We start from the raw sequence: 11,339 nt of genomic DNA, 5'->3' as shown, positions 1-11,339 counted from the left end.
TTATTGTTTTATTGTTTAAAACAGACAAACGATCTAATAGAGTATTTTCTTTGTCTTCGAATATTTTCATTCGACCATTTACTCATTTCGTCTAAACCGATCGTGCGGTTTAACGCTTGGAGTCCAACAAGATACGGAACCAACTTGTCCAAAGTCTATAAATTTAGGGTTTGCTCGTACTGGTGTCAAAAATGGCAGCAAACACAGGGTATCTTGCTATTGTTCTTTTCACCTATCTTTTTTATAAACAGGGACATTTTTGCTTGCCCTCATTCAGTGTGCCATTTAGTATGATTTACAAGAACTGTCTAACGATGAAGGTTATCATGTCAACGGTTTTATATAACTTGTTAGAAATTGAGGAATTGTATTGTATTTCTTTTGACCCTGCGTTCAAGGATAACCCATGAAAGTGCAAACACTTATTTCCAATGGAGTCCTTTGGTTTTTGCTGAAGAGACAGCAAGCAGAAGAGACAGTATTGGGATACAAGGAATCTGGGTGCGATACCCTAGCTCTTTGCCAATAGATCCCTTGGTTCTTTTACGTGATCAGTGTATAGCACCGACACACGCAAGAATTACCTGGGTTTCATACCAGTACATCTCTAGTTGGGTGGGAAACACATCAAGCATTTCTGAAATTTCCAGTGCCCCAGCCGGGAATTGAACCGGGGACCTCTGGAATGGTAGACCAGATTGTTACCACTCGACCACCGCACCACCCACCACTCGACCGCCGCACCACCTATAAATGTAAAACAGAACTTATTCAGTGACAAGTGATACAAAATATCGAAAGTAAAATAACCAACTGGAAAAGGTTCATTATGTCAGTGTCAGTGGGTACAGAGCGTATGGTCAAGTGTCCTGAATCACCAATTACCCTCAAAGGATTCCCTCATATCAAGTGTCTCCTGGTATCGATGATTTTGTTTTCATAAAGAAATAGGCTCTTTTCATGACATCACACGAATGCCCTTCGAGTTTTTTGTTTCACTAACATTACTACTCTTGAAAAAAATACAAACACAACCAAAAATGAGTTAAAAAACCCCAGTTATACAATGTAATTGCATTTGAAAATCACACCTCAACTAAAATAATCCAAATTTATCATATATTATTCCATACATTTTATTGGTCCTTGAAAATTCCTCATGAATTGCAATGCGAAGCAGACAACTGCGCTAGAGTAAACACAATCATTTATTGTTGATTTTTTGCATTAATTCAGAAATTCTGTTACTCGTTTCCATAACCTCTCGATACGCTGTAACCGGAGGATAGAAATTAGACTAACAAAAATTTGACATTTTCTGTTTTAATTATTTTTCCTTGGACACAAACAATGCTATTGGTATTATCTCAATTTAATACTGATAGTGATATTTGCAAACATAATCTACCATGTCACATGTAAGCAATAATGCATTACCACACGATTTATGGTTCTTAATTGAACTTAACATCGCCAAAATTCAAATGAACATCACTGAAATGCGCCGAATAGTTCTTGATTTCTAGTTGACATTCATATTGCTTTACTCATCTTTCTATGCTTTTATAGGAAACTTGCTGGGAAGACCCTGTTCATCACTGGAGCAAGTCGCGGTATTGGTAAAAGCATAGCTCTGAAGGCTGCCCGCGATGGAGCCAACATCGTGATTGCTGCTAAAACTGCCACACCCAATCCTAAGCTGCCTGGCACCATTTACACTGCAGCCCAGGAGGGTGGGTTCTTAGAATTAAAGCCAAATCATATTTAAACTGCATTATGCAAAAATGGGTTTCATTCCATATGCTGCCTGCGTAGCTTCATATCAGCTTATGCATTCTATTAACCCTTTGCATGCTGGGAAATTTGTCGTCTGCTAAAATGTCTTCTGCTGAATTTCTAAAATCAGCATTTTCTTCGATTTTTTTCAAAGAATGCTATCAGAATAGCAAACAGTTTAGATCCTGATGAGACGCCACGTTCTGTGGCGTCTCATCTGGATCCAAACTGTTTGCAAATGCCTTTAAAATTCGGTTCCAGCACTGAAAGAGTTAAGGAGCTTTGCTGTCCATAGTAGTAATTCAAGGTTATGTGGTTTCATTTGCAGACAGGGTAGCTGCTGAACAGACTGTTCAAGTGCGCAGGCTGGTCTGGGGAAACGTTGGCCTCGTATGGCACAAACCCTATTTCGAATGACAGCTCATTTGTAATATTGTATGTAGAATGTATTACATAATATATTTATTTGTATTTCAAATCTAAGCAAAATAGACTAATTCATTACTGGCCACAAGGTCTGGTTTTCACTGCCACAGACTTAATTTAACTGGCCTGTCAAAATTTGGCTTTGGAATTTATACGAAATAAAAAAGGCCAGACTGTAGTTTTCACAATTAGCATAAATTCACAAATGAGATAAGTGATACAAATATGTATTTTTTATCAATTTTATCAGTAGTGTTATGAGTGCAGTCAAGTTTGTGTATGGTTTTGTTAATAGGCAACTATCTACAGTTGTGTATTTGATTCTATCTTATAAATAAATTTTTCACAATTGATTTTTTTTTCACAATTTGGATAATTTATCAAACATTTTCTATCATTTTACATTATAATGAATAGGGCTTATTAAAAAAATTACTGGAAAAATACCGTTTTTAGAAGACCAGTGTTGTGTGAAAATGGGTCTTTTGCAATATGCAGATAAGGTAGCTCTAGTGCAGCCTGCGCAACATCACAGTCTAATCAGGAGCTATCCTGTCAGCTTATTAGACCATAAGGATTTGCATGACGTAAAGCAAACAGTGTAGCTCCTGACCAGGTCACATATAGCATTAGACACATTTTCACATGAGGTGGCTCATATTATATAATATCTTCACAGTTGAAGCTGCTGGTGGGAAAGCCCTGCCGTGCCTTGTTGATATCCGCTTTGAAGAAGAAGTAGAGAAAGCAGTGAAGGATGCGGTGGCCAAGTTTGGGGGCATTGACATCCTCGTAAACAACGCCAGTGCCATCAGTCTGACAGGCACCGCTGAGACCTCCATGAAGAAATACGATCTCATGATGGGCATTAATGGACGAGGAACATATCTATGGTGCAATATTACCTTGTGCATTTTGAATAATGTTTGACTGAATTGTGATGTTTACAATGATTGATTTTGCTAAATTGTGTGTTATAAGATAAATGTAATCAGTGTTCACCTAAGTAGTCAGATTATTGAAATGTTTGTGTCCTCTTTAACATGTCTTTTAAGCAAAATTTAATGTTAATATTGCCATAAACTGGAAGTGATTTTTTTTGCTTAGATAATTAATTTGCTCGGTATGAAACTTGGTCATGTGGGGTCAAAAACTTTATCACCTAGTCAAATTAAAGAAAAAAACTTTTAAACATTCCCAAAACCACATTTATCATCCAATTTTCAATATTGTGAAGCTGCTTCAGGTACCAAGAGTCTGAAGTATTTTAAACAATATTTGCTACTTTGTGTGCTTGCAGCTCCAAGGTTTGTCTTCCGTACCTTCTCAAGAGCAGCCATGGTCGCATACTGAACATCAGTCCGCCATTGAACATGAACAAGAAGTGGTTCAAAGGTCACGTTGCCTATACCATGGCCAAGTATGGCATGTCCATGTGTGCACTGGGGATGGCAGAGGAGTTCAAAGACATGGGAATAGCAGTCAACGCCTTGTGGCCAAGAACAGGCGAGTTTGTGTTTTAAGGACATACCTTTAATACAGTTCTTTATAGCTTCAGCAATAAATCTTTATAACTTGCCATTTCAATATCAGCACATCAGAAGTTTTCAAATTATATATTGTATGTTATATCAAGTGAATATAAGCAACAATATTTGAAAAAGAAAAAACATGATACTGATTGCTTTGGCAAAATGATAACATACCGGGTAACTGCTTTTAAGGGTATTGGCAGATGAGTACTTAAAATAAAATATAAATTGAAATAGAGCAATAGGTAACAGCCAGCTGTGGAATTATGAAGGAAAGAAGCTGTGTTTTTAATCACAGCATTTTTTTCATTCCTAATTGGCAGAATAGCTTGCACAGTTAGGATCCTGGCCAGACAACCTAACCTATGTTATGATTTGTCATGAGATCATTTCTGCAGCCATTATCTCCCCTACCTCAGATTCAAGTAGTGCATGTGTGAGTAAGTGGCACATAGTACTGCGAATGTGTAGAAAAACATAAAAAATGTGCACATAATACTTGATGTCTAGTTTACCCAATTATAAGTTTAATAAGGTAAAATTGCATCAAACATATGCTGGGTGGTCAAAAATAAGCTTTTACACCATGACAAGTTTCCCTGCAACATTAGGCTAATCAGCATGCTAACAAACAATGAATGTCATCAGGCGTGTTTTACTACACTGTGGTGACATAGTATCCAGTAATGATACATTGAGATCCCTCTCGATGCAGATAAGCTCAGTCAAATGTTGTGTTGTCAGAAATGTAATGTACCACTTTGAAAAAATGGTTTGCCACTTTAAAACTATTGAAGAAAACAGTGGAAAAAACAACCAACCAAACAGCCTGATGCTCTTAATATATTTGAGGAATGTTAAACTGCTGTAATGAATTGTTGAGTTCAGTTTTAAGTATTCATAAAATCACAAATAGACCTGTAATTCAACCATTTTCCCATGCCATGCCTAACATAAACACTGTTTGAAGTATTCCATTTGTTTGCTGTTATTTTGTTTAAAGTAAAATTAATTAACTAACCCAATTATCTTTGTTATTCATATTTTTAACCAGGTTTTCCGAAGGAAAAAACTGGTTATTAGATTGGCGAATGCGGGCGGGCTGGCTGGCTGGCGGGCTGGCTGGCTGGCGGGCTGGCGGAATAAGCTTGTCCGGGCCATAACTATGTCGTTCATTGTAAGATTTTAAAATCATTTGGCACATTTGTTCACCATCATTGGACGGTGTGTCGCGCGAAATAATTACGTCGATATCTCCAAGGTCAAGGTCACACTTTGAGTTCAAAGGTCAAAAATGGCCATAAATGAGCTTGTCCGAGCCATAACTATGTCGTTCATCGTCAGATTTTAAAATCATTTGGCACATTTGTTCACCATCATTGGACGGTGTGTCGCGCGAAATAATTACGTCGATATCTCCAAGGTCAAGGTCACACTTTGAGTTCAAAGGTCAAAAATGGCCATAAATGAGCTTGTCCTGGCCATAACTATGTCATTCATTGTGAGATTTTAAAATCATTTGGCACATTTGTTCACCATCATGGGACGGTGTGTCCCACGAAAGAATCACGTCAATATCTCCAATGTCAAGGTCGCCACGACTAAAAATAGATTTAAAAAAAAAAAAAACTTACAAAAGGGGTTAATTTTTTTTGGTCATTTCAAAAGTTCAGTTTGAGTTTTCTCCCTTTATCAGATTTTTTTTTCACAATGAAAACCTGGTTTTGTGACAATTTTGTCCCTTGTTTTTGTTGCTTTGCAACAGACATTTAACAATGATTTTATAAGTATTGAAGGTTAAAGGGGCCTTTTCACAGATTTTGGCATGTTTTAAAGTTTTTCATTAAATGCCTTATATTGATAAATGTAAACATTGGATACAAAAAGCTCCAGTAAAAAATCAAGAATAAAATTAAAAAAAAGAAATAAAGGTAACCCACAGCAGGGCTCGAACCACTGACCCTGGAGTTCTGGAGTAAAAAGTCTGTCATTTAGACCACTTGGCCATTCTTCCGAATACAAAGCCAGACTTATTGTATACTTTATATAAGCAATCCTCGTAGTTTCACAAAATATAACGACAACAACAGAACTCTCCAAATTATTAATTCGTTTCGCGTTGCAACGCTTTATAAATTTCGGGTTTTTAAATCGTCAAAAGATGCATATAATGGCTACTTTAGAGCATGGTAAATGTACAGTATTACTGTTTCCTCACAAATATCATAACTAAAACGAAAATTTGCGAATCTGAAACAACTTTTTTGAATTTTTCAATTTACCCAAACGTGAAAAGGCCCCTTTAAATACATATAATAACATTTGATAGTACTAACATGCACCCTTATTTATCTAAAGCTGCGTTTGTTACAACCGTAACCAATATTATTGCATAAATGGTAGAAGGAGTAAAAAAAACAACCATAACACTCATGGTGTACAGCTTTCTACATTTAATTTTGATTTATGGTCTCTACAATTCCATGTCATATCATGTCTGTGCGATTGCTTCCATAATTTTAAGAAATTTGTTTTAAATCAGATTACACTGTCTGGAAACTTGGCAACAAATCATTTCTGTTTAATGTTTGCAAATGAAACAACTAAAGTAAGATGACTGTTTCATTTTTTTTCGCACATCAAAAGGAATATTATGTTGGCCTTTTTGTTCTAACACTTATTGCTTTTCTAAAGAGAGTGTTAGTGCATTTTAAAGCAAACTTAAGGAATGATCTATAAAAGGTGGGCTATTTATATTAGAAAATGGAGCTTAATTCATATTTGTAAAATTTCGTCTTAGAATAGCCTTTGAGGGAACGACACTTTCTACTTTATGTTACTTTTATGTTTCTCTTATGGTATGTTTGGTTCAAAGGAAGTTTCTTATGCAAATATCCACTTTATGCAGAAAGTGTCATCCATGATTAGCCTGTGCAGACAGATGACACTTTTTGAAAATGCATTAAAAAGAGTAACATAAATCTTATTGCATTTGTTTTAGCCATCTATACAGCAGCAATGGCGATGCTAGGCGGTGGTGAGGAGATAGCGGCCCAGTGTCGCAAGCCCGAGATCATGGCCGACGCTGCATACTGGATCCTGTCTCAGGGCAAGGACTATACAGGCAACTTTGCCATCGATGATGAGGTGTTGAACGCAGCCGGTGTGAGGGACATGGAGCAGTATGCCTGTGTACCAGGTACGTGGAGGGGGGGGGGGGGGGGGGGGGAATGTGAATGAGGGCTCTGGAAACATTGGAGTTGGCAATAAAATGTTTTATGTTTAAAAATATCTATGGTTATGCTGGAAAGGAAGCAATTTTTTTATCCTGTTAATCTTTTCAGATGTCTTCTAAATGTTTATTTTCTTCCGTTTCAGTGAGTATAAAAAAAAGAAAACCAATATATTCTTTATTACTACTTGTCTAGCTATACGTGACAGTACTATAGAAGATAGTTTAAGCGTTACGTTAATAGCAGTCACAAGAGTATTTAAAACTACATTGTATTCATAAAGGGTTATCAAATCCAGTCACTAGGAAAAAATAGGAACTAAATTTCTGCTGCTCATGGATTGAGTTATGTTGTGTATGTTGCTCATATACAGAATAAATACTACATATTTTTAAATGCTTATTAAAATCTTTGATCTTTACAAGCCTGAAAATAAAAAAGCTAAAATAAAAAAACTGTAATTTGCACCTTCCCTAAGCAGGGATCAAAGTCAAGATCATATATTTGCAAGTAATTCACTATACAGATTATATGGCGATGACATCTTCATCTAGGGATTCACCTGAAGCAGAATAGTTTGGGTGGCATTCCACTTTTACTATTTGTCAATATCATGGTAAACACAGAACACCTAATTGTTTTTATTAACTGTTGACAATGTTTTAGAGGGACACAGTATAACTTAATATTTAAGAATAATTTATAAAAAGCGTACCTAATGGAATAATTCTGAATAGATAAATGAATGTATGTACTCAAATGGAAACAGCATCAATAAGTTGCTAACAATGTTCAATCTTTATTAATCAAAGCATGGTCATGAAAGAGGTCACTCTGCCCTTTTTCAAGCCACCTCCCCCACCATTTTTCAGTCTGGCTTAATTAATAAACAAGCACGATTTGATTTTACTGTCTATGAGCCTTGTTTGGAAAAATCAGATGAGATTTTTCACCTAAACTTGATTTTCAATACGAAGACATTTCCTTTAAAAGAAAAATATCTAAAAAGCAGAAAGTGTTGTCCTTTATCAGCCTCTGCTGACTGTGCAGACTAATGTTTCTTACAGGCTCCAACCTGCTGCCTGACTTCTTCCTGGATGTGGGACCAGAGGCTCTTAAAAGTCAGATAGAGGCTGGAGGCCTCAAGCCCGCATTTGGTGGTGCCCCAAAGGCAGTACAGGCTGATAGCGTGGTGGGGAAAGTGTTCAAGCAAATTGAAGCCATGATGTCCGAGGATATGGTCAAGTCAATTAATGGAGTCTTCCAGTTTAACCTTACAGGTATGTGCAAATTTCTGCTTCATATGAGCTGTACTCTGAGAAAACCAAGCTTAATGCATGTTTGTAAAGTGTTGTCCCAGATGAGCGTGTGCAGTCAGGGACAACTTTTTAATGGTGTGTTTTGTTTATAGGAAGTATATGTATCTCCTTAGCAAACATCCAGTTCAGGTGAAAAGTGTTGTGCCTGATTAGCCTGTAATGCACAGGTTAATCTGAGACACATCTTTATGCACTTACCTGATGCCAAGTTTTTTTTCAAAATGAGGCTCATATATTTGCTCATTTTCTCATATGCCATTTAAACAAACTCATGAATAATTATAAACTTGCATATGCACTAAAATTAAATTGGGTATACAATTGAAACAACCAATGTACACCTAGGTAAAATAATGTTGGTGTATTAATTTTTTTACATTTTATGCATTCAAAAATAATTACAATTTTTATTTTTTTCCCTACCTTAAAAGGTACCAAAAACATTGCCATATTGCAAGTAGGTTTGGCTAATTATACCCGCACAAACGAAGTTTAGGGGGGTATATATGAGTGAGATTGTCTGTTGGTCGGTCTGTCAGTTGGTCTGTATTAAGTGTCCGCTCTCTAATTCAAGTTGTTTTCATCCGATCTTCACCAAACTTGGTTAGTTGTTGTATCTTGTTGATGATAAAACTGCTGGCTAGCTTTTCCGACTGGTTGTACATAAAAAATCTTTACTGATTCATTGAACTATAACTAACTGCTCTGAATACCCAATTCCTTAATGTGTTAAATTACTCTCGGATCCGTTATTAACATCAGAACAAAACTAGCCTATATAAATACACGCAGAGCTTTCACATGATTCATCGCTATCATCGCAAAGGAGAGCTTCCCGCAGGATTTGCTTGTTTCCATCGGTCAATTTGTCATGAATATTAATGATTTTCTGCAGTGTCGTAAACCTTTACAGCATGTTTTTACGACTAATATAGAAAAATCGGTATCGTCAATGTAAACACTTTTGTGTAGCAGGCAAGTGATGTAATTTAAAGAATGGCTTTGTTGAAGTTCGGATTTTCGTCCGACAAATCAGTTAATAAAGAAGAATCCGACGGTTAAACTGACAGGAAACGTAAATATGAAGAAAAACGAAAACGTCAATTTTATCCTATGGAAAATCGAGTCGGTTCCCATGGCATGAATTTGAGGAAGAAAAGCAAAAAAAATGTTTTATTTTATTGATTTATTCTATGCATCAAAATAACTTTCTCATGTTCACTGATTATTAACTGATATATCCTGATTAAACAGTTACGTGAACAATTGTGTTTATTTGCGATGTCATTTATGGTCTAGTAGACATCAGATTCAGGCTAGTACATTTTAAGAGGAGCTGGTCCGATGGTCTTGCTGTAAAAAAAGTTAATGTCGAACCCTGGATGTCTAGGTCAAGTTCAAATATAGGTCATGCCGGGTCAAAAACTAGGTCACGGGTCACTTAGTGCGTTTTAAACATTGAGCATGGTGTCCGCTCTCTAATTCAAGTACTTCTCATCCGATATTCACCAAACTTGGTCAGAAGTTGTATCTAGATGATGTCTAGATCAAGTTTGATTATGGGTCATGCCGGATAAAAACTTGGTCACGGGGTCACTTAGGTTGTTTAATACATGGAGTATGGTGTCCGCAATTTTTTGTGAAGACAACATGCAAAATATTCTGTGTAAATGCGGCATGTGAGGGTATTCGTCACGTCTGTGAACATGCTCTAGTTTGATATTGTTTGCATTTTATGTGTGTCTGTTGCCATCCTCCTTCAGGCGCCAATGCCGGTGACTGGTTTGTGGACTTTAAGACCGGGAAGGGTCAGGTGGGTCAAGGGGCCAGCCCTGGCGAGGCTGGCTGCACAATGATCATGGATAGTGCTGACTTTGTGAAGATGTTCGCTGGTGAATTGAAGCCTACAACTGCCTTCATGATGGGAAAGCTCAAGATTAAAGGGGACATGGCACTGGCTATGAAACTGGAAAAATTAATGATTAAAATGCGGTCCAATCTTTAACCTTCATTTTTATTCACAGTGAATTAGAAACTATGTTCAATATGTTCTGAGTTTTTTAACTAGTAATGTTGGGAACGTCAAAATTAGTTGTAAAATTTTTAATTCGAAAAAGCGATTAATTAGAATTAATATAAAATTATTGAAAATAGCGGTGTTTATCACTAGTATGGAGTGCAACATTTTAAGGGTTCAGTTTACATTATTATGAGTTGCATTTGTGAATGGAGGCCATTGATAGGTTGTGAAAATGCTTGTTTGATGTAAGATATATATTTGGTTCCATCATAGACGTTCATTTAATGTTAGCATCTATATTCACATGATTATTATAATGACTTTGTATATGAATTTTGTTTGGCCTGAACTGATTATATGCAGTTATTCTATTAAATGTTAATTTTTCAAACTTACATAGTTTTATATGATAATCATAAGTTTATGTGTGTTGGTTTAACATGTATTGTGCATTATTTACATAAATAAATCTATAATACTGACAGTATTGTTTATATTTATGGTTTTAGCTCTTTGTCTTTTTTTCTACGAACAACAACAAACATTATACAAAGAAAACATGAATTTGTGATTTTTGTAAAAGACTGGGTTATGAATTCTTTTTAAAATGACACCGGTATTTATAGTAATCATGCAGTCTTGGGGTAATCAATTAAATAGAAAATTTTATATATAGACTTCCACCATTTTCATTTTTAAGCCAGCGTCGTGGTCCTGTGTCCGTCTTGTGTGCGTGCGTTAATTTTTTCTTTAAACATCTTCTCCTAAAATACAAGTCCAATTCTGATAAAACTTCTCACAAATTTTCCTGGGGTGAACCTCTTTCAAATTTGTTCAAATTATGCCCCTGTGGTCAAATTTGACCCCGCCCCGGGGGTCAATAAATTGAACATATGCTTATATAAAGCCTATTTTGTGCAAACTTTAAAAATCCTTTTGTCCATAACCATTGGGCCTATAGTGCTACCACATTTGATATGTAGTGACATTTAATAAATTAATAGTTCTCTACTTTGTTTGTTCAAATAATGCC

The 11,339-nt window shown here is 36.1% G+C and overlaps 1 protein-coding gene across 1 annotated transcript; it reads left to right on the top strand.

The window, feature by feature from the left end:
* Nucleotides 1-65: 65 nt before the first annotated feature.
* Nucleotides 66-10,790, top strand: LOC127861932 (hydroxysteroid dehydrogenase-like protein 2). The gene is made up of 7 exons (XM_052400664.1): nucleotides 66-208; nucleotides 1,570-1,733; nucleotides 2,882-3,095; nucleotides 3,503-3,708; nucleotides 6,736-6,933; nucleotides 8,035-8,247; nucleotides 10,050-10,790. Exons 1-7 carry the CDS (start codon nucleotides 192-194, stop codon nucleotides 10,289-10,291), a joined length of 1,254 nt encoding a protein of 417 aa, XP_052256624.1. The 5' UTR covers nucleotides 66-191; the 3' UTR covers nucleotides 10,292-10,790.
* The last annotated feature ends 549 nt before the right edge of the window (nucleotides 10,791-11,339 follow it).

This window comes from Dreissena polymorpha, chromosome 16, assembly GCF_020536995.1.
Source record: "Dreissena polymorpha isolate Duluth1 chromosome 16, UMN_Dpol_1.0, whole genome shotgun sequence".
NCBI lineage: Eukaryota > Metazoa > Mollusca > Bivalvia > Myida > Dreissenidae > Dreissena > Dreissena polymorpha.
This window is presented reverse-complemented; position numbering and strand designations above follow the sequence as displayed.